Raw genomic sequence first — 27,684 nt, forward strand, 5'->3', positions numbered from 1 at the left:
TATATTTTTACATGGAGTCATATTGTACATGTTCTATTTTTACTTAAGATATGTTGTCATTTCTTTTGACATCAACATCTTAACAGCTTTTAAGACTTTGTATACATTCATGATGTTTTCTGAAGCATACATTTCCAGGTAGAATTTTAAAGTCAAAAGGCAATGCTTAAGGCTTCTGGGATTGATTGCCAGAGATGGTATCTATTCACAGCTCACCAGCAGCACTGGATTCCTTATTTTCCTGAATCTTCATTTTATGAGGGGAAAAAGTGCCATCTCAACTCTCGCTTTAATATACATTTTTTATTCTATTTATTATTTTTTTAAAGATTTCATTTATTTTTCACTTATTTGAGAGAGAGAGAGAGAGAGAGAACAAGCTGGGTGACGGGCAGAGGGAGGAGACCCACTGAGCAGGGAGCCGCAGCCAGGCTCCATCTTGGGACTTGAGGATCATGACCTGAGCTGAATGCAGATGCTTAACTGACTGAGCCACCCAGGTGCTCCTACATTTTTTATTTTAGCAACTGACTGTTTATCACCCATTAGCATTTGTTCTTTTGTGATTGGCTTACTTAAGTACAATTTTTTCTACTGGGACTTTTTCATGGGGAGATACTATAGAGAAGTGGCTCCACAGAAGGGTTGTTTTCCTATTGTCTGGTTTTGAAGTCTGACCTCACCACTTTTTAGCTAATAAGATCCTAAGCCATGATCCTAAGCCTTCATTTCCTCATCTGCAAAATGTGCTCAGAGAAACAACAAATACATATATACAAAGCCCTCAGCAAAGTACCTCTTAGGTTTTGTACTGGTATGTTAAGAACTCTATAATCTCTCCCTTTTGTAATATATGTTGTATCAATTCCTACCTATCAATTGTCCTACCCTTTTCAGTTTGTCTTTACCTTGGGAGAGGATACAGAGTTGAGTATGAATAGCTTATATGTTAGTTATCCTATCCCTTTCTTTTTTCACTCTCCAAGCATGGGGATTTAGCCTCCCTGCCATTCTTACTGGTTAGTATCTGCTCATCTACATATGCCCCAACAAGGGTATTCTCTACTTATCCTCATGAAAACTCTTTCCCTAAGCACAGGATTCTAGATTCCCATAGATTTCCTTTTTTTTGGCAAAGTTTTAGAACTCTGTCTGACCTGTTAGGTATTTTGAGTAACAGGTTTTTTTGTTGCTGACTTTATACTTTCCTGCATTGCGCTGAGAAGCACCAGTCCAAGGATACTTTTCCTGCTGGCTCCCATAGTCTGTGGATGGATCAGGACTGTTACTTTTTGTTGCCACTTCCCTTTAGCACAGTCTTTAACTAAAATTCACAAGATTGTGATACACTGCCAATAAAAGACAAAACTGCACACATGTGAGGTGCCTGGAGAATAAGTCGCAGACCTAGCGACTGACAAATATTTTTTAGCACCTGAGGCCAAGGGAGTGCACTAGAGCTATGGGGGTACAGCCCCAGAAACAAATGTGGTAGCCATAGCAGCTTCTGACCCAGGGCTTTGTGAGTTAGCAGGAAGCAGACAGCAGCTCTGATAGTCTGAAGAACCAAAGGAGTCCTTCTGTTTAGTGGGAAGATTTAGAACTCTAACAGGGGCTTAACTGCTAGGCTGGGCTCTTTCTAACCATTGGGCCTCCTCCAAACATGCACAAGGTCTAGCTTAGCCTAGAGGCAAGGAAACTAACCCTTTCCTCAGCCCACAGCAGACCAAGAAAAAGCTCCACTCTACCCTGTGGTCCAAGAACTCCAGGTTTTCTCTAATAACAGAAGCTTCTCCACTGATTCTTATTTTGCTACAGACACTGCTTAAGAGGATCTGGCTACATCCATGCTTCTCTTACAGACAGGACTCCACTTCAAAAGGAACTCAACAGCAACACTCCACACAAAATGGCCTTTTAAAATTTCTCAGGATGTGCCAGACATTCTTCCTTGGTCTATTGTTCCCTCTCCTGGGAATATTCTTCCCTGGCCTGCCTGCCTACTCCCCTGGCTAACTCCTATTCATCCTTCAGATCGTTTTCTTCTCAGAAACTTTCCCTGATCCAAGGCTGGGTCAGGTACTCGTTAAGGTCACATAGCACTGATCATGCCATAATGCCACTGCCAGTTTGCCTTGTCCATTCGACTGTAGACAGTCTTATTACCCATTGTAGTCCTAGTGCGTGGCACAACACAGGCCCACAAAAAATAACTGTTGGATAAATTAATTTGTATTATTTTCACTTCCTCATTTCTGGGCCGCCCTGGGCTCAATAAATCATTGATAAACCATTTCCCCATCTGTCTTGCTGCCCTGTCACTGTTCATAATTGGTCAGTAAACTTTTGTATTCCTGGGACAAAATGACCCTCTTACTGTTCATACAGTATACCAAACCTGGCATGTGGACAATTAGATGCAGTGACAGCCTGGGTTGCTGCACCCTCTTTATGACATTCTCATGAAAATGAGGTTTTAATGTTATATTCCCAGTTTTCTTATTTCCTGAGTATTCCTAATGGTAAGAGAAAAGCTGGAAGCAGTGATTCTTCCATTTGCTGTTCTGATTCGTCACAGGAAAAGCTTTCGGGGGACAATTTGCTGTAGCATTGGGAAGTGCTGCAGTAAGTCGGAATGACTCCAGACCTGGCAGTTTACCAGCCTGGAGTCTCATTCCAAAGTAAACCTTTTCAACTAACAAAGATATAATTCTGACCAGAATATTTACACCATTCATTGTATTCACCAGTTATTTTACAGTGTGGACTCTCTGGTGGCGCATAAGGACTGATCTGTGCCTGAAAGCCTTCCCACATTCATTACAGATATAAGCTTCATCCCCAGAGTGGATTCTTTGATGCTGAACAAGGGCTGAGCTCCTTTTGAAGGTTTTGCCACATTCATTACACTGATAAGGTTCCTCTCCACTATGAATTCTCTGGTGTCTGATGAGGTTTGAGCTCAAACTGAAAGCTTTTCCACACTCATTACATTCATACGGCTTCTCTCCACTATGTATTCTCTGATGGGTTATCAGCTCTGAACTCTGCCTGAAAGCTTTTCCACATTCATTACACTCATAAGGTCTCTCTCCCGTATGAATTCGCTGGTGTCTAATAAGCTTTGAGCTTTGGCTAAAGGTTTTCCCACACTCGTTACACTCATAGGGTTTCTCGCCAGTGTGAATTCTTTGATGTATAATGAGATAGGAGCTTTGACTGAATGCTTTGCCACATTCGTTACATTTACAAGCCTTCTCACCAGTATGAATTTTGCGATGTCTAATGAGGGCTGAGCTCTGATTGAAGGCTTTCCCACATTCACTACATTCATATGCTTTCTCACCACTGTGAATTCTCTGATGAATAATAAGGTATGACCTCAAACTGAAAGCCTTCCCACACTGGTTACATTTATAGGGCTTTTCTCCAGTATGGATTCTCTGATGTTGCGTTAGAGAGGAATGCTGTTTGAAGCTGTGCCCACACACATCACATCTATAAGGTCTCTCTTCTGTAGCAACTTTCTGATAAGTTATAGAGTTTGCACTTAGAATCAAGCCGCTTTGAGGCTCATGATGGTCTCTCTTTCCTAGAGATCTGTGTGTGAAGATTACTTGACTAAAACTGCCCCCGTGGGAAGGGGATCTTCTTAATTTCTCCCCTGTAGCACTTTCTTGTTGCCACTCTAAATTGCTTTCGTGTTCACTAACTCCTCCAGACGAAGGTTCCTGGGGAAGTCCTTGTGATTTTTCTCCTGAAATGTCCTTAGTCGCTGATTCACTGTTCTCACAATCTGAAATAACAGCAAAAACAGACTTTTATTTTTCTAGTCACTTTCAATACCCACTCTCCATGTGATAGAAAACAGAGGGTTCCATCCACAAGAGGTCACAGTCCACATACATCTTTTCCTTAGCTGCCCATACTGGCCCCTCCACCTTTCTAATACTATATAGGCCTACATCTAAAGTTGGAAGTTTATTCTTTCCTGCTTCCTCTGAAACTTCAACTGATTAATGTGGCTACCATTCTTTTCCTATGGTTTTCAACCTCTTTCTCTGCTGACTCCTGTTCAGCATATAAATAAGCCCAAATTTCTCACCTTTTTCAAGTCCAGCTCCTTGCCTACACATCTTCCTCATGCAACCTCACTTCCAATCAGAGTAAAGCTTTTTGAAAAGTTATCTGTACTCATTTGTCTGCAATCTGGTTTCTGCCTTACCTGCACACGCCCTCGCTACTCTCATCAAGGTCACCAACTTCATAGCTGCTTAATCCAATACTTTCTGGATCTTAGCTTTTCTGCAGCACCTTCACTGGGGACCACACCTTCCTTCTGGACATTTCTCTTCCACCTATCTTAGCCTGATTTCTTAGATTCAAGACCTATCACTCAAATACAAGGTCTTTCAGATTCTGTTCTGGGCTTTCTCGTACCCTCAATCTGCAAACTCTCTCCCTCTAGGTTTCACTCACTACTTATAAGATATTGTCTCCCCAGACCCCAATTCTATCCCAATACACTCTATTAATCTTTAGACTCTCATCTCCAATGCTAATTGGGGGATTACTTGTGGATTCTTCACAAGCATCAAAATAGCCCAGACTAAACACATCATCAGATGTATTTTTTCCTTATATTTTCCCATTTACATGAATAGCACCATCATTAACCAAGTTGTTCAAGACTCAAACCTGAGTATTATCCTCAACTCCTTTCCCAAATTCTCCACTTTTAACCATGACCAGCTACTGCAATGTAATTTGAATACTGGTGAACAGAAGGCAGCTTCAATCTTCCTCATCACTCAGAATACATTTTGATTTATTCACTGTGGCCATTTAGATTACAACAGTCCCTAAGGGGACTCTACTCCTGCCTACCTCAGATCTATCCTCCAATCTACAGGTAAGTTCTAAAACACAAGTCCAATCAACTACTCTCTTACCTAAAATCTTTCAAATGTGCTCCACTGTACTGTTCAAACTAATTAGGACGATCTACAAGTTTTTGCAGCCTGGGTCCCATTTTCCTCCCTGGTTGTGTCTTGCCATCTCTCCCCTATGAATTCTCCATTCAAGTTAAGTTGAATTACCCGAAGTTCCCAGAATGAGTTGTATTCTCTCACCTTCAGGACTTTGTGGCCTTTACTTGTGTGATATTGTAATATGGGAAATATATATTTGGCCTGCATCCTCAGTTCTTGGCATAGAGCTTTTAAAGCCCTTGTAATTTCATAAGTGGTAGAGGTGAGGAGTGTCTTTTGTTATTCATAAGCCCCTATCAACCAGTACCTCAGTTTATGCTAATGAGGTAACTCCTGAAGGGTAGGGGCTGTCCAGCCGAAGGAACCAACTACTTGATTAGAAGGCTGAACTTTCCACCCCACCTTCTGACCTCCAGGGAGAGGGACTGGAGATTTAACCACCAATGGCCAATGATTTCACCAACCACGTCTATGTAATGAAACTTCTATAAAAACCTTATACAAAGGGGTTCAGAGAACTTCTGGGATGGTGAATACATCCAAGTGCCACAATGTTGAACCTCTAACATCACAGGGACAGAAGCTCCTGTGCTCTCAACCCTTCTGGATCTTGCTCTATGTACCTCTTCACCTGGCTGTTCACTTATGTCCTTTATAAACTGGTAAGAGTAATAAGCAAGGTGTTTCCCTGAGTTCTGTGAGCTATTATAGCAAATTATGAAACCCGAGGAGGTAGTCTCAGACTGTCAGATTTACAGTCAATTGGACAGAAGTGTGGGTGACCTGGGGGGATTCGTTACATGCAATTGCCATCTGAAGTGGGGGGTGGGGAGGGAGGCAGGCTTGTGGGGCCAAAACTTTAACCTGTGGGGTGCGTACTAATTCTGGGTAATCAGGCTCATAATTAGTGCTGCTTAATGTGAGGAAAACCCCACAATCCAGTTCAGAAGTGTGAGTAGAAAAAAGCTTTTCCCTTTAGGATGGGACCCAATTCCTCCCTCCTCTGGTTCTCTCCTTACTCATAGTTCAAATCTTAGTTGAGGTGTCTCTGCCAAGAAGTACTCCTTGAATCTATAACATTGGGTTAGGTGTGTTAGGGGTGTATATGTGCCCCCATAGTACCTAGAGCCCACTTTTACTCTGTAACTTACCATACTGCCACTGCCTTTTTGCTTATCTATTACCCCAACTAGATATAAAAATTCCTTGAAGGTAGAGATCCAGTGCCTCACACAGTACCAGATGTGTTAGCACCTTATTAAGTTATAAAATCAAGGAATAAGTGAAGAAATGACAGGGAAACTTAAACACAAAGGAATGACTGCACTTCATGAGGGTTACTGAATACAAAGCTTCTAAAGCGGGTACCCCTGGTCTACAGTAAGACAGGTGAGGCTCACATATGGCAAGTTTGTAAAATGCAATTAATTCTGTATCCTCAAAACCAGGGGCCTGGTAACAGTTCCCAGATGAGTTTCTACTTTCTTACCACTTTTAGGGGAAAGGCAAGGTTCCCAGGGTTTCAGCTGTGTCTTTAAAGGCTGGAGTTGGATGTTTGTTAACTCTTGGGATGTTCCAAGACGTGTCAAATCCTTCCACGGCACTGCTGGTCCCTGAAATCAGTAAAATATGGTTAGCTTTGTGAGAAACTTCCTAGGGAAAATGCTTAGTCAAAATTGCAAAGAGGTCAATGAAGATATCTCCCGGGGATGAGTAATAGGGAAAAAAGAACTACTTAAGGATACAGATAGGTATGGCCATAGTAGTCACTTCAGGGTATGATTCAGTACAATTTTTCATTCCACTGCTATGAGAGTGCCACATGCTCTAGTCTGTAAATTTCTCTTCCCACAACATTTCACATCTCCCTGTTCCCACCTGCTGCTGCCCTGGATCATCAAATTCCCTCTCCAAATCCTCCAACAGGGTCACAGCTTCCTCGCCACTTTTTGGACTATGTTGCTGAACCCAGATCTGTAGTTCCTCAGGCAAGATGCTCAGAAACTGCTCCAGCACCAGCAGTTCTAGGATCTGCTCCTTTGTGTGCAACTCTGGCATGAGCCACTGATAGCAAAGCTCCTGGAGTCGGCCCAGAGCTTCCCGGGGTCCAGGTGTCTCCTGGTAGCAAAACTTTCTGAATTGCTGGCGAAACAATTCTTGGCAGGATCTGATACTCCCGCTCTGCTTAAATTTCTGACCCCAGGAAAGGCTTTCTTCTACTTTCACTAGTATTAGTTCTTGATCTTGAGAATTTTGAGGGACCAAGGTTGAAACCGCTCTGGATTCCACAGCCATCCTGGCCTAAACAGCTTAGCAAAAAGCTCACTAAAACTGGCTATTATACTTCAGAGTTTCTTGGAGTAATCTCTTCTTTCCTGAAATATATAAAAACAGTTAACTTATACAAGTGAAAAAAAAGTATCTAAGAACTTATAATAAAGGTCAGTCATCCCTGTAATATGTTGAAAGGGAACAAGTTTGAGGCTGTAACTAAATAATAATAAAGTGACAAACTAAAGATCACTCATCCCATGTATCACCCATTTAGAATTTCTGCCACTAATACTATAAGAAATTTTAAAAGCAAAAGAATGCAATATTAACATGAATCAGATGAGAAATTTCCTTTTCAATTCTTTCAATTTTGATGGTATCAAGGAGAAAAAAAAACCTGTCTTTAACTTGTCTGTAAAACTTGCTGAACTCTCTTTTTAATAACTATAAGGCTCAGACTTCCAAGGATAACAATACGTAGCTAGGATTTAATAATGCTGGCTTTTTAAAAAAAAAAAGATTTTATTTACTTATTGACGAGAGACTGAGGGAGGCAGAGACATAGGCAGAGGGAGAAGCAGGCTCCCTGCGGGGAGCCTGATGTGGGACTTGATCCCAGGACACCGGGATCACGACCTGAGCCAAAAGCAGAGGCTCAACCACTGAACCACCCAGGGGCCCCATAATGCTGGGCTTTTAAAATTTTATTTTTAGTTACCTTCTATCTATGGCAAATAATGTTTACATTTGCAGGGGGAGTAACATCTTTAAGATTTCATATTAAACATGAGTTGATTCAGATTAAAAACAAAAAAACTTTTAAAAAATAACTGCCATTTGATCGATTTTAGTTTTCAGCGCATTTCTTCAACAAACACGGAGGCACTCACCATGGGCTCTGTTGTGAGCCAGGCATTAAGAACACAAAGGTTTCTGCTCGTGAGTAAATGAATCTACAGAGGAATTAACCAAGAACTGTTTGTTAAATGCTCACTGCGTGCTCAAAAACTTGTCTTTGATCACAGAGACACAAAAGCAGCAAAAAAGTCAATCTCCGTTCTCCAGCTCAAAATATTGGGGGTGGGGTGGGGGGGAAGTAAACATTTTTTAGAGTGAAATGTGGCAACAAATAATTATGTATTGAATTTCTGTGATCGAGACCACACATGACCTGACTCTAGGATGGGTGAGTATCGACAGGAGGGTATTATGGGCCATGAAACAGCAGGACAGAGCAATATAATTTGGTCCTAACACTACAGTAACTTGAGGGGTTTAGAAGATGTAGACTAGGCTACTACTTAGGTTTACTAAGCCAGCCCGGCCGCATCAGCCTGTTTTTACAGCCCAGTTAAACAAGAGCATCCGTGAAGTCGCGGAGCAGGGGAGGGACTGCCCTTCCCGCTGGACGGCAAGGGCTCGAGCTGGCCTCCTCTGGGTCCCCCGGGCGCTCGGAAACCCGGGATGGGCCGGCCCGGCGAGCGGGGCGCCTTCACCCCGCGCCCGCGCCCGCCGCCCGGCCGCGCGTCCTCCCCACCCTCCCTCCGCTCGGGGCCCGCGTCCCTCACCGCGAAGCCCAGGGGCGGCCGGGGAGCAAGCCGCCGACTCGGAGCGCCGAGCCACAAAGACCGGAAGTGCCCGCCCGCGGCCTTCCGCTCGCGCGGCCTCCGGAACCTCCGTGCGCCCCGCCCCTGGCTCCGGGCAGCCAATCAGCGCCGCGGCCCCTTCGTTCCCACCGCCTTCCCTCCCCGGCAGCGCGCAGCCCCGCGGGGCGTGCGGCCGCCGGAGCCGTGTCCTTGTGAGAGGTCGCCCCGCCCGGGAGGGCCGCGCTCCCAGGTCGGCTGCCTCCGACCCCGGCCTGCGCCGCCGCCGCTCGCCTCCCGCACACCTGCGCTGTTAGCTCACCTGCAGTCTAACAGAAAAGTATTAAGATTTCCCTGTGGTTGTAGTGCTTTTCCAGTAGCTCCGACGAAAATAAACGCGTGGGTGAACGGACTGAACGGAAAACAGCCGCCACTTCGGCTGCTCTTCCGAATGCAGGCGCTTCCAGCCCTGCGACAGCCCCGCGCGGCAGCGGCGTCGGATCAGGCCCCGTCCAGCCGCGCACGCGCACACAGCCCGAAGTCCAGCTGCGACTGCAGACAGGCCTCGAGGCCCCGTCGTGCCGGGCGACTCTGACCCAGCTGGCATGAAGACTTAGTGATTGAGTTTTTCTTTGGCCGTTTAGTGGGTGAAAAATGATGCTTTCATGGGGCTTTAACCTGCATTTCATTTAGATTAGGGACCTTGAGGGTAAGCTATTTCCTTTCGTGTTTACTGACCATTTCTGGTTTTTCAAGGAAATGGCTTTTCCCATTTTTTAAAAAAATTGAGGTGTTACTATTTTTCTTTTTATGTTTGCGACGGGTTTTCTTACTTGCAAGGTTGTCAACTCCTTTGTTGCAAATACATATTTTTTGTTCTATTTTATTTATTTTTAAAGATTTTTTTTTAAAAAAAATTATTATTCAGGGCAGCCCCGGTGGCGCCGCGGTTTGGTGCCGCCTGCATCCTGGAGACCCTGGATGGAGTCCCACGTCGGGCTCCCTGCATGGAACCTGCTTCTCCCTCTGCCTGTGTCTCTGCCTCTCATTCTCTCTGTGTCTGAATGAATGAATGAATGAATGAATGAATGAATGAATGAATGAATGAATCTTTAAAAAAATTATTCATGCAGAGACACAGGCAGAGGGAGAAGCAGGCTCCCTGCGGGGAGCCCGATGCCAACTCCATCTCAGGACCCCGGGTTGCGGCCCTGGGGGGAAGGCAGACGCTCAACCACTGAGCTCCCCAGGCGTCCCATAAATACATTTATCTTTAAGATTTTATTTATTTACATGACAGAGCACAAGTAGGGGGAGCAGCAGAGGGAGAGGGAGACTTAGACACCCCCCCACCCCCTTGGGCTAAGCAGGGAGTCCAACTTGGGCTGAATCCCAGACCCTGGGATTAGGACCTGAGCAGAAGGCAGACAGCAGACCCTTAAGAACCGAGCAACCCAGGCACTCAATAAATATTTTCTTTTTAATTATTTTTGAAATGTTAGTACAAGGTAATGCGTACATGGAAACATTATCCTTTGTAAGCTAAGACCATTAAGAAACATGTATTTAGGGGAAAAATAATTAGGTCTCAGAGTGATTAAATCTTTAGTTAACTAATTAATCTTTAGTGATTAATCTTTTTGAACTAACTGGTAATTTTACAAATCAAGAGAACAAGTAATATTACTGTATGTTTCAGTTATCTGTTGTGGCATAAATAAAATAGGTGTTTTATCGTTCACAATTTTGTGGTCAATAATTCAGGCAGGGCTTAGCAGAGATGGCTAGCTCATGCTCTCTGAGGTGTCCACTAGCATGGCTTAACTAGGACTGGAAGGTCCAAGAAAGCTTCACTCACGTTGCTGTGGTCTTGAAGCTGCCTTTTTGCTGGAGTTACTTGATTCTCCTCTGTAGAGCCTCTCTCCATGTAGTCTCATCATTCATGAGTTTAGCCTAAGTTTCTTATATGGTGCAGGGCTTCCAATAGAGTGAAGGAGAAAGGGAATAGGCTAGTTCTCTTAAGGCCTAGGTTTGGAATTGGCCCTACATTACTTTCATTGTATGCCATTGGCAGAAGGACTAGACTCATGGGCAGGGGAAATAGACTCCACCTTTCAATAGGAAGAGCAGCTTGAATATGGAAGGAAATTTAGGCAGTTATCCTTATATCCAATTGACCTCAATTTCTCATATGGAGGAGTCTACTACTTTGGTGTGGAACTATTCAAGGAGAGAAGGAATGCTTTCTTTCTTTAAAGATTTTATTTATCTATGAGATACACACAGAGAGGCAGAGACACAGGCAGAGGGAGAAGCAGGCTCCCTGATGCTGGACTCGATCCCAGGATCCCGAAATCACGTCCCAAGACAAAGGCAGAGGCTTAACCACTGAGCCACCCAGGCATCCCAAGAAGGAATGCATTCAATTGCAGTAATAGCAAACCTTACTAAATGTCCATACTGTTTAAGCCCTTTTTATTATCCCAGATAGCTCTGTGTGTGGGGATAAGGCCATCCCTACGGTTGGTTGTTAACCAACCAAATACATCAAATATGGCTTGACGATATTGCCAAGGACGAAGGTCCTTTCCCTCTTTTTGCTCTGCCATTTTTAAGTGTGTTGGCCTGTTTTCTAATTGGGCTTCCCTTATGGTCCTAACATGACTTAGTTTCAGATTACAGATGATATCCATAAGCAAAAAAAGGAAACACCATTATGTTCTGCCCCTTTTCAAGACTAAGGAAAAGTTTTCCCCTCAGCAGATTTCCTCACATGTCTTATTAATTAAAATTACCTTAACTGTCTATGCCTTTCACCAACATGGGTGGTGAGGTACGCATGATGGACTCAGGGCAATTGAGGTTCATATCTCAGGTGTGAGGAGGAGCCAGTGTCTCCTGAAAGACAAACTGGGGAAGGTAAACAAAATTATATTAAAAAGGCAGAAATGTTAAGGGCAGTGTAGGAGTGCTGACAACACTGATTCCATCTTTGGCCCTCCATCTTATTCATGCCTTCGCAATGACCTCCCCTTTAGGCTACATGTTTCAGGTCCTGTGGAGGTTAACGCATGCCCTGACCTGAATGCAGGAAGGTTTGTTCTAATCTTCCCTAAAATGACACACAGAAGGCACCACTTTAGATAACTAGTAGAGATGACTGGTGCACAGAAGGTTCTACTTCAGATAACGAGTAGAGATAGAACTAGTGCACAGGTAGCACCACTTGAGATAAACCACGGTATGACCTCACCACCATGCTGCTTGCTCTATAGAAGCTGGGGGTTAGGTCTGGACTTACTGGAGAATAGCTGCATTGTGCTCCAGATCATCTGTCTGCCCAATTCTCCCTGTAAGTTGCCCTGAGTTAGACTGTGTAAAGAGTACGGGGTAGTTTGTATTGTTTTTCTGGTCTCAGAGTGCTTTCTTGGGGCGCCTGGGTGGCTCAGTTGGTTAAACATCCAACTCTTGGTTTCGGCTCAGGTCGTAATATCAAGGTCCTGAGATAGAGCCCTGCAGTGGGCTCCGTGCTCAGAGGAGTGTACCTGAGATTCTCTCTATCCACCCCTCACCCCTGTGCTTGCACACATACTCTCTCTTGCTGTCTCTCAAATAAATACATAAATTAAAAAAAAAATTCTCGAACTACCTTCTCAGTTTGGAGGATACTTTACTGACCCACCTCTGCCCTTCTAACAGGGAGAAAAAGGGGATAGGCAGATGAATGTTGAGTGTGTAATAGTAGCCTCTACTTCACAGAGATAACCTGATTTTCCTATGTAGGTAAGAAAGTGAGGCACTAGAAAAACAGTTCCTGTCATTCTTTATAAGATAGTGTATATTTAAAATATAAACCAAGTGCTTTGTTGCAAGAGATGTAGATTGGAGATTTATGGCTAGGACTTGGTTAACACTTCTGGTGGGATAGTAACTCATTACTTTTAAAAGCCTTAGCCAACATTTTCCACTTATGTGATGTCTTAATCTGTTTAGGCTACTGTAACAAAAATACCATAAAGTCAGTGGCTTATAAACAACAGAAATTTATTTCTCACAGTTCTGCAGGCTGGAAAGTCCATGATCAAGGTGTCTAGATTCAGCATCTGGTGAGGACCCACTTCATGAGGTTCATAAACTTATGATTGGTGAGTAGGGCTATTTATTCAGTAAAGTTTAACTGTTTGAATCACTATCACCTTCAACAATGCTCTGCTTCAATTTTATCAAGTGGGATATATTTGCTTAAAGTCTCTTAACCATAAACCAGTGTCCAGTAATAAAAGGTAGAGGAAAATGGCTTCTGACACTTTAGGGAAATGGATCATTCCCTTATTCCAGACATATTATTGAACATTAGTATATGTGAAACACTGGTAAGAAAAATGAGGGATTCGAATGAAATAAAACCTAGGCTTTCTCACTTCACTTACCACTATAAATCCTAGAGTATAAACCCCATAAGGGGTTTTGCTTTTCCACATTGTCTTTCCAGTATGGCCTAGCACACAAACATACAAGAGAGAGCGCCGGACTTAGCTCAAGGAATTAGCCAAGGAGCCACTGAGGTGGCTCTAATGCCTTAGCAGCCTAGGCAAGCAAACCAAAACCTAAGCTAGCGTGGATGCCGTCAAAAATCTCAAAATTAAGAAATAGAAATTTAAGAACAGTTAATCAGAAACAGCCAACTAGGCCTTCTCAAATAAGGCAACAAGTTAGAGCTAATCAAAGAATTTCTTTGATTTGTTTTTCCTTCTGTCAGCTATAAGGCCTTTCTCTTAGCTCCTGCTGGTGAGGTGCCCCTAGCCATTTTCAGCTTAGTGCTGCCTGATTCACATTGATGTTTGCTCAAAAAAACCCTTCAAAACAGGGTCCCTGGGTGGCTCAGTGGGTTAAGCGTCCAACTCTTGGTTTCTATTCAGGTCATGATCTCATGGGTTGTGGGATCAAGCCCCACATTGGGTTCTGTTCTCAGTGGGGAGTCTGCTTGGAGATTTTCTTTCTCCTGCGCTCCTGTCCCTAGCTTGTGACTGTGCTCTCTCTCAAATCTTAAAAAAAAAAAAAAAAAAAAAAAAAAAAAAAAAAAAAAAAAATTGGATGTGAGGGTGATGTGGCTGTGACATCTGTCTTCCCATTGACGGACAGGGTTGATTAGGCTGATCTGGCTGGCTAGGCGGATGTCCCTTTTCTCCCTCACCAGTTCATGTGTGTCCCTCCCAAAGCTGTGTGCACTTGGTCTAAGAGGATGACCTTCCATGATAGAGGAGGACAGTTCTTCAGTCAAGGGTATAGAAAGAAGCAGGTGTGCTCCCCTGATAGGACCTCCAAACAAGTTCTCAAGGTCCATTTGTAGGAGAATAAAGGGCAGTCAGGCTTCCAAGACTCCAGACACATCCAAATGAGGTGTTGCATGCGGCAGTCTGCCTTTCTTTAAAACAAAAACACTTCAAAATTTTCATGTCCCTCAGTTTACCTTTCAGTACAACTAAAACTAGTGATAGTAGGTATGTATTTGAAGTGTTCAAAGATGGCGAGTGTCCAGAAAGGAAGATTTTGAATAAGAGACCATTTCAACCCAGGATTTATTTTAATCGGATAGAGTAAGAGGAGAGACATGGCAATAACTGCCTTTGAAGAAAGAGTTTCTTACAATTCCCTGGAGGATGGGAGGCACTGCGTGCCATACCGGGCCACATGGGGTTACTCACAGGGAGAAGATGGAGAGAGAACGGGAACTAAACTTTTCTTTATAGTGCTGGGAAGTAGCTGGGTGGGGGTGTTTCCTATGGTGCAGAAAGCAAAATGCACAGTTGAGGCTTGTGGCTGGAGGGTTTGTAATAGGTTTCCCGAATGCCTGATCCTGAATAGTACACATATGCAACAAGAATATCTAACAAAAAAACACCTTGGACCATTAGCATGACACTGTGACTCCAAGGTGCCAAATCATCAGCTATAGATATCCAAAATAGTTACTACACTAGTATATTCTATTACTGATACCATGATGTCACCAGTTTAGCTTTGTATTTTTTTTAGAGACAGATAATACCCGTATTAACAGAACGAGACAGTGCTTGTTTATAGTACTCCAAACAGTAAACAAAGGCCTTATTTACCCAGTTGTTTCTCTTTGCAACAATGTTAAAGTCCTTGCGGTTGCTCATGAGGTGTATTCATGCGTTTATCATTGCCCAGAAGGAGTTAGAGCTACAGGTGGACTCTTCCTGTTCCAGTGTTTTCCCCCTTCCTTTTCAGGTTAACCACAATGACCAGCCTCATCCTAGCTCTTAATCTTATCAGCCACTTCAGAAAGACCTTCCCTGAGGATTCTGTTCTGCCTTGGGGGTGATTCAATAAAGATAAATTCTAACATTAGAGGGGGAAAAGGTGATGCCTTTCTAAATGCATGGACTATGATGAGTAATAAAATCAACAAATCGGCTAAAAGCTGAGTGAAAACATTTTCTATTGGTTTTTGTGAATAGGAAACTAGAATCTGGAGAGAAAGCTTTTCTGGAAAAAAAAAAAAAAGCTATAGAGGAGCATCTGAGTGGCTCAGCAGTTGAGCATCTGCCTTTGGCTCAGGTCATGATCCTGGGGTTCTAGGATTTAGTCCCACATCAGGCTCCCCACAGGGAGCCTGCTTTTCCCTCTGCCTATGTCTCTGCCTTTCTCTCTGTGTGTGTCTCATGAATAAATAAAATCTTAAAAAAGCCATAGGACTTGGATACTAAAAGACAGTCACCTCATTTCATTATGACTATTATTTGTGGTTAAGTGGACATGTTTAAAAATCTAATCTGCTTAAAAATTTACCTTGAGCTTGTAGTATTTGCCTAAATTCTTTTGTTGTGGCAATCATTTAGAAGAAAATCTAGGTTTTACTTGAAATTTTCTACAGAATGGTGAATTTGTTGAATACCCATCGGGTTTCTCTCTGACGGCACCTAATGAGAAATTAATTTTTAATCCTATCAGGTAGCATGGTGGTAAAGGACAAACTAGTTTATATACTACCCAATATTTAAGCCCCCTGAAGACCAAATACATTACTTTAAAATATTTTTCAGAAGGTGCAACCTAATTTTCTTACCTTTTCTGGATTTATTTCGCTTTTTAAAATTACATTATGTTTTGGTGATTGGGATTATACTGCTGCAGGTAATAACACTTCCCCTATAAATGGCGACTATCTTTTGGTGCTATTAAAAAGACGCAATTGAATATCTATTTATGTAGCTTCCTTTATGTAATCTACCAGTTTGAAAGTTGTGATCATGTATACAGAGACTACAAGTTGACTTTCATCACTGGGAGTGGAAATGGGTACCCAAAGGGATATTTGGGGCCAGCACTTGGGGAGGATGGGATCAGTGGGTATGCACAGGATAACATGATGGTTAAGGGTTCAGTTTCTGGAGCAACATGGGGTTCGAATTCCTGCTCTCTCAATTATTAGCTCTGTGACCTTGTGCAAGTTTCTTAAATGTTCTATTCTTCATTCTTCTAAAAAACGGGGAAAGGGATAGTACCTACCTATCTTATAAAGTTATGAGCATCATGTAAATAAATACACTTAGAATAGTTCTCAACAAATGTGTATTGTGGTATTAGGGGAGGAAGGGTCATGTTGGTGACAAGAACATGGAGGCTGGAAGAAAGAACAGTGCCGGGATGCCTGGGTGGCTCAGTGGTTGAGCACCTCCTTTCAGCCTAGGGTGTGATCCTGGAGTCCCAGGATCAAGTCCCACATCAGGCTCCCTGCATGGAGCCTGCTTCTCCCTCTGCCTGTGTCTCTGCCTCTCTGTGTCTTTCATGAATAAATAAATAAAAACTTAAAAAAAAAAAAAAAGACACAACAGTACTGTAGAGCTGGATTTTCCTGGTGGTGAGAATTATTTAGGATCTTTGTTAAGAATATGCATTTCTAGGCCTTCAATTAGAACACCTAGGGAGGCTTCTTAGAATTTATGTTTTTGACAAATATCCCAGATGATTCTATCAGATTAGTTTGGGAGATTGATGTGGTACAGTGTAGATTTCAGAGTCAGACAGATAATGGGTTCTGATCCATTCTTGAAACAATTGTGTCAAGGTGTCTGCATGTACCAGAGCCTACTTTAGGTGCTGGGCATACAGCAGAGACCAAAACCTACCAAAATCCCTCTTATTTTTTGTCCTTTTTTGTAGTCTACTGGGATTCCTATCCTAAGATGCCAACCGGGGCTGTCAGAGTGACTTGAATGAACTATTTAAACAATAAAAGCTTTTTCCCCCTCTTGTCACAAAAGCATTAGGAGTTTACTAAAGAAAAAAAAGTAAATCAGAAACTATACACCATCAGGTGCCTGGGTGACTCAGTAGGTAAGCATTTGCCTTGGGCTCAGGTCTTGATCCCAGGACCTAAGGCTCCCTGCTCAGTGGGGAGTCTGCTTCTCCCTCTCCTTCTGCCCCTCCCCCTCCTCAAGGGTGTGTGAGCACTCTCTCTCTCTCTCTCAAATAAATAAAATCTTAAAAAAAACAAAAACAAAAACAAAACCTATATACCATAGCCCAGTGAGCTCATGTTGGAGAGGGATATTCTCAGCGGCTCAGAGGCCTGATGTCAATATTAAGTGAAACATTTAGGGGGAAAGAAGTGGTGGTGGTGGTGGTGGGGTAGTTTCGTGGTGGTGGTGGTGAAGATGTCCAAGTAGTTTTACCTTTAAATGGGAAATTGAAGGCAGCCCAGGTGGCTCAGCGGTTTAGTGTTGCCTTCAGCCCAGGGTGTGATCCTGGGGACCTGGGATTGAGTCCCGCGTCAGGCTTCCTGCATGGGAGCCTGTTTCTCCCTATGCCTTGTCTCTGCTTCTCTCTGTGTGCCTCTCATGAATAAATAAAAATCTTAAAAAAAAAAAAAAAGAAATGGGAAATTGAACCACTTGGCTACAGAAAAGTCATTGTGGCCAGATTTAGTTTGCTTGGCTTTGTGGTTTTTGTATCTACTGTCTTATTGGGTGGGTGGCAAACCTCATATGGTGTTTTGACCAATCCCTTCAAAATTGCCCTTTGGAAGGAAAATTCGGGCAGCTGAATTTTGGGTTGTTTTTCCTCCAGGAAATATAGGACCAAACACAGGAGAAAATGTTTGATTGATGGTTTCTTTACATACTTACCTTTAGGACATATTTACCATCTAGTAATACATTATATGTTAATTAATTGAATTTAAATGAAAAGGAGTATTAAAATTTTTAAAGCTATAATTTACTTTTTTTATAATTTACTTTTATACTAACTTATGATTTTTGGAAATTATGGGACTATAGAGATAAGGATACATACTTGATCATTACTCAACCTGACACCACTCAGTTTCCTTATACCATTCCTCTCAAGCTGAGCTTTTGAAGGTAGTGACTTTGTAATTGCCAGCACCTTGCAATGGCCTCTTTTCAATCCTTATTCATTCTGAACAATAGTATTTGTCACTTTTGACAGCCTATCCTCCACCCCCTTCTATGCTTCCTTCACACTTGGCCTAGCTAGCTCCTATTTCTTTACTATCTACTTCCTTTATACCACTGCCAAGTTCATGTTCAACACTCTTCTCTTCATATATATTCTTTCTCTAGAAGAATGACTTCACTCTATTTGTGCATAAGTGATGCCCACATCTGTTTTCCTATTCCTGACTTGTCTGCTGAAGGAAAACTGTTTTTCTACTACTCATCACTCTTCTGATACCAGATATGGGAGTTTTCCACATCAGGCACTTGTCCAGTTCCACAAGTGGGTGTGCCACAATCAATTAGGTTCTGATGCTAGCTACTAAGAGTTGGCACCCGTTCTGCAGGTTAAGGGTTCAGTCCCAAGACTGTCTCTTCAGATGTCAGTCACAAGTAGTGGGTTCCCAGCTTACCCACACTTCCGTCCAACCTGGCTATGAATTGGAGGTCCCTGAAACCTCCCTAAGGTTTGATAATTTGTTATGATAGCTCACAGAAACCAGGGTGGAGGGAAGCCCTTTACTTACTACTATTGGTTTATTATAAAGGCTACAAATGAACAGCCAGATGAAGAGACATTAGGGTGAAGTCAGAAAGCGTCCTGAGCGCAGGAGCTTCTGTCTCTGCAGAATTTGGGTTGTGCCACCAACCTGGAAGCTCTCTTCTTTTGTTTAGGGTTCCTATGGATACCAGATATGTGTATCTGGTCCCATTTCACAGTTACAGTTGATTAAATCATTGGCCATTGATGATTAACTCCATCTCCATTCCCCTCTCCCTTTCCTGGAGGTTAGAAGTAGGGTGTGGGACTGAAAATTAAAATTTTATAATCATATTATCATGTGGTTGGTTCCCCTGGCGACCACCCCTTTGCTCCATCTCATTAGCATATACTCAGGTGTACTTGACAGGGGCTTATTGTGAGTAACAAAAGGCTCTTCTCTCACTCCTACCACTCAGAAAATCCTAGGGGCTTTAAGAGCTCTGTGCCAGGAACCAAGAATGAAGACTAGATATTTCTCATTACATCACAATATTACATCTACCAAGTCCCAAATCTTAATTTCTGGTTTGTGTGAACATCTATCCCAGTGTTGGTGAACAGTCCAACAATGCTTCAACATTCACATAGCCAAATCCGATTCAATGACCTTCCTTTACTTTTAATTTTATTATTGATGATAGGTTTATTATTGTGGAATTATTATAATAGAATAATTGCCTTACTTTATTAACTTATTTATTATTTTTTTGCCTTATAGTCTTATGACTAAGCAGAAATGTGAAAATTGTTCGTTTTTAAACTCTGGCCCTATTGAATCATCATCCAAAATAGCTCAAGTTTTTTGTTGTCTTTACCTTTCTTTACCTACATTTCAATTTAGGCCTTTATTATCTTTCTTGTAAGAGATTCTTAATTACCTTGACTCCTATCTGGCCTCTTATTCCAATGCATCTTTCAGATTACTGCCAGAATCTTTTCTTTTCTTTTTTTTTTTTTAAGATTTTATTTATTCATGAGAGACACAGAAAGAGAGTGAGAGAGGCAGAGACATAGGCAGAAGGAGAAGCAGGCTCCATGCAAGGAGCCCGACATAGGACTCCATCCCGGGACTCCAGGATCAAGCCCTGGGCCGAAGGCAGGTGCTAAACCTCTGAGCCACCCAGAGGTCCCTACTGCCAGAATCTTAACATGAATGTGATGATGTAATTCTATTTGTAAATTTTTGCTGCCTTGCTGTACCCTCAGACTACAAGGTTTACACCCTTCCCATTTCATTTAACATCTTCCTCCTTCTGACCCGTATTACCCACCTGTGTACTTGAATACCAGAGCTGATATTCTGTTTCTCTCCTGCTACGCAGGTTAATTGCTTTGCCTTTGTCCTGACTTTAATAACATTTTGCTTTTGGTTGAAATCTTCATCCTTCAAGGACAGTGTATATGTTATTTTTCCTGTGAAGTCTTCCTTAGCCCTTAGGAAGGGCTTTGTTATAATTTACTCCTCTTGACTTACTCAGAATAGGAATCCTTGGATCTGCAAAGCACTTGAGCATATTATTAAATGAAAAGTACTTATTTTCTAAAGTCATCCTTAAAATGTTTTTTTTTTTATTACCATTTAGTTCTTTGGTAAATTTCCATTGTTTCATTTCTTAGCAAACCACACTACCATCTTTGTCACTGTCTTCCTCACTTTGACACACACTGATAAAATGTCTGGGCTGCTTGCATACAGTTGGGGTAGACTGAGGCAGAAAGCTCTAACAATTAGTCCTGTATGTAGCAACTCCATCAGTGCTACAGTAGACCTGGAATGTTGTTAAGTGACTGCCTCTCCTACTGCTGTGCCCCGGTTGCCAGTGAGGAGATGTTTCCATGTTTCCTTTAAAATTCAAGGTCATAAACAGATTCATACTCAACATATTTCTAAGCATAGTGGCTTTTCCTTTACATAATTTTAAACAAATCTTGAGTAAATGATGTGCAGTTAAGCTACTCTACTCAGTTTAGTCTTTTGTTTAAATAGCAGCTGATTTCTCAGTCTCCCAGGAAACTGCTTGAAAACCATGGGACTCAAGAAATAACCCTTTAAATAGAGAATGTGTCAGGATCTCTAAAAGCTTTAAAATTAAAGCTTTAAAAAGGATGGAATTACCAGTTTGTGTAAGTAAGCATGACAACATGGCAGAATGAAATCAAATGATGAAACCACACAAGTGAATGCATTCTGCTAATGACTGAATCTAACCAGACCAACCAAAAATAAACTCAAGTAACTGCGAATTTCTCAAATCTAAATTACCCAACATTTTACTGTAATTTTATTAGTCTGTGAAAGGATCACATGCGAGTCATAGCCTACAGGTTTAATAAAATACATGAAGGTGTTGAATGTTGGTCTAAATAGAAGTACCTATGCCATGGGATAGATGCCTCTATTTTTACTGTGTACTTGTACAAAGAATGAGTAAATTAATCGACCTTAACATCTTCACTAGTTTTTGTAGTTGATTGTATTATATTGTATTGATTATAACATTGTTAGTATCAATGTTAATAATTATATATAAAAACTTAATAGCATAAATAGTAAAATATATCACATATGAATGGCTTATTAGACGAAAAGGTTGTCAAAAGTGCACATTAGAGGTATTCTGGAATATCCAAGTAGTTCTCAATTTCTTATTTCCCAAGCTCCCTTGGTTCCTTTACCTCTCGGCTTTGCAGGAATCTTGCTAAATCTTGTTGTGCTACCCCTATTGTGAGTTAACAAGCAGGTGATAATTAGCAATAGTGGTGACCTTGGATCTAGTTGAAAAATGGATGAAATTTACATTACCTTTACTGCTTTGGAAATATAATTTGGCTGGAGCCAATAAAGTAAATAGATTTTTGTTTATCCACTGTTCAGTACTTCCCTGTCAGTTCTAAATATTCAGAAAAAAGTCACAGGATTCTTGAAAGCTTTCCCTGGAGCATGCTGCCACCTGTTGGCCAGATAATGCAGGGCAGCTGCAGTAGTATCGCTTCTCATTCTGCCTAACATTTAACACTTTTGGAACATAGAAAATTTGGATTTTCAACACTAAGGGATTCATCAAATATTGGAATTACAAAGAAAAAGAATAAAAGAGCCTATGGAATCAAATAATCTGGAACATTTTGCCCAAAAGTTACATGAATACAAAAATGCTGTAAAAAACAAAACCAAACAAAAAACAAAACAAAACAAAAACAAACCTCTAATACACCTATTTTTGAGTTGTATAAGGAGGAAAAAAATCAGCCTTGAAAAATTGTATAGGGAAACTCTTTAATATATATTTTTAAATTTTTATTTATTTATGATAGTCATCACAGAGAGAGAGAGAGAGAGAGAGAGAGAGAGAGGCAGAGACATAGGCAGAGGGAGAAGCAGGCTCCATGCACCGGGAACCTGACATGGGATTCGACCCAGTGTCTCCAGGATCATGCCTTGGGCCAAAGGCAGGCCCTAAACCGCTGCACCACCCAAGGATCCCCTGTATAGGGAAACTCTTAAGGTCCTCCTTGTCTTATGTTTATTCTGTCTTGTAAATATGTCATCACTTTTAAAAAGTTATGGCATATATGAAAACTAATTTCGGCCTAAATGAAAAAGTTGGATATTTAAAAAGTCAGTAATAAATAAAATCTGTGATATAACATCTAAATTTTTGATACTTAATTTATAAATCAATCTTTAGCACCAATGAGCCAAGAAATCTGCTAGGTTCTGTGACTAGTACAGTGAATCAAAGACACTGGGTCTGCCCTCTGGAAACCTGTCTAGAGGGTGATATAGAGGCATCAGCAGAATTCTAGAAAAAAATGGAATAAGGTACAATATATGTAGAGTGCTTTGGGAGCATGGAGGAGAGATTTTATTTATTTATTTTTAAATTTTATTTATTCATGAGAGACACAGAGAGAGAGAGAGGCAGAGACACAGGCCGAGGGAGAAGCAGGCTCCATGCAGGGAGCCTGACATGGGACTTGATTCAGGGTCTCCAGGATCACACCCTGGGCTGAAGGTGGCGCTAAACCGCTGAGCCACTGGGGCTGCCCTGGAGGAGAGATTTTAAAGCCCAACTTGGGTTATGGAAAACAATAAGCAGATCAGAGCAAATATTCTTTAATAGGTGTACTTGTTGAGAGCTGAGGACTTATATTTAGGTCTCCCATGATAAAAATTTAAACTCCTGTTTTATATTGTCAGATTTCTACCCAGAATGTCTATTATTCATTGTAAATTTTCCTCCTTTTTCTTCTTCCAAGGAAAAATACCTAAATTTAGGAAAATTGTGTACTGGTTCCATCGTTAATGTATAAACAATTTGGGCAGCCCGGGTGCTTAGCCGTTTGGCTCCACCTTCAGTCCAGGGCGTGATCTCGGAGACCTGGGATCGAGTCCCGCGTCAGGCTCCCTGCATGGAGCTTTCTTCTCCCTCTGCCTGTGTCTCTGCCTCTCTCTCTCTCTCTCTCTCTGAATAAATAAATAAAATCTTTAAAAAAAGATATAAACAATTTAATAACTAAAGCTTAGAAATAACTAGAGGCTATGCAAGTGTGCGCATTTATCCTTTATCTGAGTTTAATATTTATTGTCTTAGGAATGATCACCTTTGTTTTTCGTGATAGCTTACCAATACTGTAAATATGTTATTTCCCATCTTGTGATCTAGGTTAATGTTCTATAAAGGACTGCTTTTTAAAATTGACTTTCATTTCTTTTTAGATACGTTTTGAGAATATAATTCTCTTCTACTTTTTTTTTTTTTTTTTTTTAATGCCCAACACAGGGCCTGAATACTTGACCCTGAGCTCAGATCAAGAGTTGAGCACTTAACAGACTGAGCCACCCAGGCTATCCAGGTCCCTTCTACTTTTACATTTACTTTGTTTAAAATGAAAGGGCAAGTTGCCAGCCTGGAATGAATGAATGAGTAAAATAAATGAACAAATGAGTAAATAAATAAGCACACAGTGTATAACACAGGCAGAACTGTTAGGATATCTCTCTCAGACTTTAGGTTACTGCTGTTGGAACCTGTAGCTCTTTGGTATTTTCTGGTAGTCCTCTTTCTACTGCAGAAGCCTCTTTCTTTATCCCGCCAGTGGCCCGCTTTCACTGTTGTCTTTTTCTTAGATTTTATGTCCCTTTAAAATAACATGACATTTCTAGATCTCAGAATTTGACAAGAATCTGTTTTAATGCCTTTAAAATTAGATAAAATATTAGATCATTGTTCCTTTTTTAAAAAGATTTTATTTATTCATGAGACACACAGAGAGAGGGGGGCAGAGACTTAGGCAAAGGGAGAAGCAGCCTCCATGCAGGGAGCCTGATGTGGGACTTGATCCTGGGTCTCCAGGGTCACACCCTGGGCCAAAGGAAGGATGCTCAAGCGCTGAGCCACCCATGCATCCCTAGATCATTGTTCCTATGTTGAAGTAAGGTTTAAATAATTTTTTAGACTGTTGAATGGGAAGTCATCTTTCAGCAATTTGACCCAGGGGCACTTTGTAACATCTTAAAACTTCTGGTCTCCGATTAGAAGATGTTAACCAGACTATTCTCCCATCTAAAATAAAAATTGCATGGGATACCTTTAAAGAGAAGTTAAAATGAATAAAATAACATTTAAAAATCTGCTTAAGGGGCACCTGGATGGATCAGTTGGTTAAGCATCCAACCCCTGATTCTGGCTCAGGTCATGATCTCAGGTCATGAGATCAAGCCTGGTGATAGCTCTGCGCTGGATGTGGAGCCTGCTGGAGATTCACCCTTGCTCTCCGCCCCTTCCTCCCTTAAAAAAACCCTGCTTAAAAGTTATTTTTAATCTAAGTTTAACAGACACATTTTTGAAAGTTTCCAAAAATAGTCATAAAATGAAACATTTTTGTCAGCCACTTGGTTTCATCTACCTGTCTACCTTCTAGATAGCCGGTATAAATGTTTTGTTATATATCATTCCAGATTTCTTTGTGCATAATATATAAGTGAATAAAATGTATTTTACCCTTTTTACTCAGAAGGTAGCATACTATATACTGTTTTCACTTTGCTTTTGAAAAAACTAATAACATACCTAGAGATCTTTCCACATTTTTAAAGAGGTTTCTCATTTTTTATAATTACATGGCATTCTAGCCTGAAGATTTTATTGAATCATTATATTCAATCAAGCAGCCTCCTATTGATGGACATTTAGGTTGTTTTCCATTTTTTGCTATTATAAACAATGCTATCAAGAATAACTATATACATTTAAAAATAAGATTATTGACCTTTTCCTTTTGTGTGTGTGAATTTTTTTCCTCATTCTGTGTGCGTGCATGCATGTGTGTGTGCCTTTTTTCCATGAAGAACTTTTTTGATTTTTATATAGTCAACTTTGTCAATTGTTTCTTTTGTGGTTCATTTTGTATTGTGATTAGAAAAGCTGTCCTTGGGACACCTGGGTGGCTCAGTGGTTGAGCATCTGCCTTTGGCTCAGGGCGTGATCCCGGAGTCCTGGGATTGAGTCCCACATCGGGCTTCCTGCATGGGGCCTGCTTCTCCCTCTGCCTATGTCTCTGCCTCCCTCTCTCTGGGTCTGTCATGAATAAATAAAATCTTAAAAAAAAAAAAAAAAAAAGCCGTCCTTACTTCAAGGTTGTAAAAGAAATGTCTACTTTCTTCAAATACTTTTAATGCTTTATTTTCACATCTAAGTCATTGATCCATATAGAATCTCTTCTAATGTAGAGTGTGGGTCTAACATCTTTTTTTCCAAGTGGCTACTCAATTGTTACAACACAATGTATTGAATAACCCATCTTTCCCTGACTAGTTTTAGATGATACCCATTTCGTATACTAAATCCCTATATGTATTTGGTTTATTTTTTGCCTTCCTGTTCTGTTCTGTTCTTTTTTTTTTTTTTTTTTAAGATTTATTTATTTATTTATGATAGATACACAGAGAGAGAGGCAGAGACACAGGAGGAGGGAGAAGCAGGCTTCATGCCAGGAGCCCGACGGGACTCGATCCTGGAAATCTAGGACCGCGCCCTGGGCCAAAGGCAGGCGCCAAACCGCTGAGCCACCCAGGGATCCCCCTTCCTGTTCTGTTCTTTTGGGCTGATCTGGCTATACATATGTCACTTTTCCTAATTGGCTTTCGATTGATTAAACATTAATATGATTTTTGTTTTTGTTTAGTGAATAACATGGGGTTGTAAACATCCCCTGCCTTTTGGGAGGCATATTTTGATTCTCAAGGTGTGAATAAAATCTGATAATAGAGCTGCCTGTAGCAGCACCTTGATATATGATCAGTGTCCAGTTCTTTTGTGTTCATCCTGCAGGCCAACGTTTCTGCATTGTGTTACAGAGATTCTCTGTCTTTGGCTCAGGTTGTGATCCTGGAGTCTAGTCCCACAGGGAGCCTGCTTCTCCCCCTGCCTATGTGTCTGCCTCTCTTTGTGTCTCTCATGAATAAATAAATAAAATCTTAAACCCCATTTTATTAGCCATGTAGGCTCCAAGATATTAGCTGTGCAGCCTGGATGTGAACTAGATGATGTAAATAATCAAAGATAAAAAAGGGGCTTGATCTTGTCTAGCTCTACAACAAAGGAAAACCAGAAAGTTAGTTTTAAAAAAAATCTTTCAGTTATTATTATTATTATTATTATTATTATTATTATTATTACCATAACTTGGTAGATGGTGTTATTTCATTTTATGAGGACAGAACCAAGAGCAGATGAATGAATGAACCCAAGTTTACCCAGGAAGTGGTGGAACCAGGATTAGAACTTAGGTAAGGTTTTGTTCTGCTTTTGAGATCACTACCGATTCATAGAAAACTGCAAACATAGTACAGGGAGGTTCTGTGTACCCTTTATCCAGTGTTCCCCAGTGGTTACATAAGATCTAACAAAACCAATGGGTAAACTAGGCAAAGGGTTACATCTTATGTAACCGTAAGACAATATTCAAACTAGAGCATGGAGTCCATACCCTGTGTGTGTGTGTGTGTGTGTGTGTATGTGTGTATCTATGTCATTCTAGAACGCATACATTGGTATAACCTCTATAGCAGCTAAGATACAGAACTCTTCCTTCACCACAAAAATCTCCCTCCTGCTACAGATTAATAGTCACTTCTCCCCTCATTATCTCTAACCCCTGGCAACGACTAGTCTTTTCTCCACGTTTATAATTTTGTCATTTTGAGAATGTGACATAATGGAATAATACAATATGTGACCTTCTGAGATGTGTTTTTTTTCACCCAGCATAATGCCTTTGAGTGCCATCCAGGTCCTTGTGTGCAGTTTGTTGTAGACAGCATATAGTTGGGTTATGACTTTTATTTATTCTGCCAATCTCTGGTGAATTTCGACTGTTTTCATTTAATGTAATTATTGATGTTAGGGCTTAAATATTCTATTTTTCATTTTGTTCTATTTCTCCATTTTTCCTTTTGTGGGTTACTAAAACATCTTATAGAATTTCATTTTATCTGGCGTTTTGAGTGTATATGTCTTCGTATCCCTTTCTTAGTGATTGCTCTAGGCATTAGTTTAGATATACACAACTTATCACAGTTTACTGGTGTTGACATTTACCAATTTGAAAAAAGTATAGAAACCTTACCTCCTTTTAAGTTCCTCTACCTTCCACATTTATAATGTAATTGTCTTAAACATTTCCTCTACCTACATTGAGAACCATATCAGATAATATATATGTATTTTTTGCCTCCACCATCAAAACACAATTTAGAAAACTCAAGAGGTGAAGGAATGTCTATTGTATTTACCTAAATT

The 27,684-nt window shown here is 41.1% G+C and overlaps 1 protein-coding gene across 3 annotated transcripts; it reads right to left on the minus strand.

Moving 5' to 3' along the window:
- Positions 1–288: 288 nt before the first annotated feature.
- Positions 289–9,310, minus strand: ZNF397 (zinc finger protein 397). Of its 3 annotated transcripts, none has more exons than XM_025429132.3 (4): positions 9,171–9,310; positions 6,870–7,366; positions 6,481–6,604; positions 289–3,796 (listed from the first exon to the last, which is right to left on the minus strand). In XM_025429132.3, the coding sequence occupies exons 2-4, from the start codon at positions 7,284–7,286 to the stop codon at positions 2,751–2,753; spliced, it is 1,587 nt and encodes a 528-aa protein (XP_025284917.1). In that variant the 5' UTR covers positions 7,287–7,366; positions 9,171–9,310; the 3' UTR covers positions 289–2,750. The 3 variants fall into 3 exon arrangements, with proteins under 3 accessions (XP_025284917.1, XP_025284916.1, XP_035574843.1); XM_025429131.3 differs by lacking the exon at positions 9,171–9,310 and adding an exon at positions 8,834–8,922; XM_035718950.2 differs by lacking the exon at positions 9,171–9,310 and adding an exon at positions 8,156–8,278.
- Between the last annotated feature and the right edge of the window lie 18,374 nt (positions 9,311–27,684).

Source organism: Canis lupus, chromosome 7 (assembly GCF_003254725.2).
Source record: "Canis lupus dingo isolate Sandy chromosome 7, ASM325472v2, whole genome shotgun sequence".
In the NCBI taxonomy this organism is placed as follows: Eukaryota; Metazoa; Chordata; class Mammalia; order Carnivora; family Canidae; genus Canis; species Canis lupus.

Excerpts from the sequence above, each read along its gene's own strand:
- ZNF397 (XM_025429132.3), bottom strand. The coding sequence starts at position 7,286 with ATGGCTGTGGAATCCAGAGCGGTTTCAACCTTGGTCCCTCAAAATTCT. Across the intron at positions 6,605-6,869 it reads ATGATCCAGGGCAGCAGCAG|GGACCAGCAGTGCCGTGGAA; the intron begins GTGGGAACAGGG and ends TACTGATTTCAG. Across the intron at positions 3,797-6,480 it reads TTGCCTTTCCCCTAAAAGTG|ATTGTGAGAACAGTGAATCA; the intron begins GTAAGAAAGTAG and ends CTGTTATTTCAG.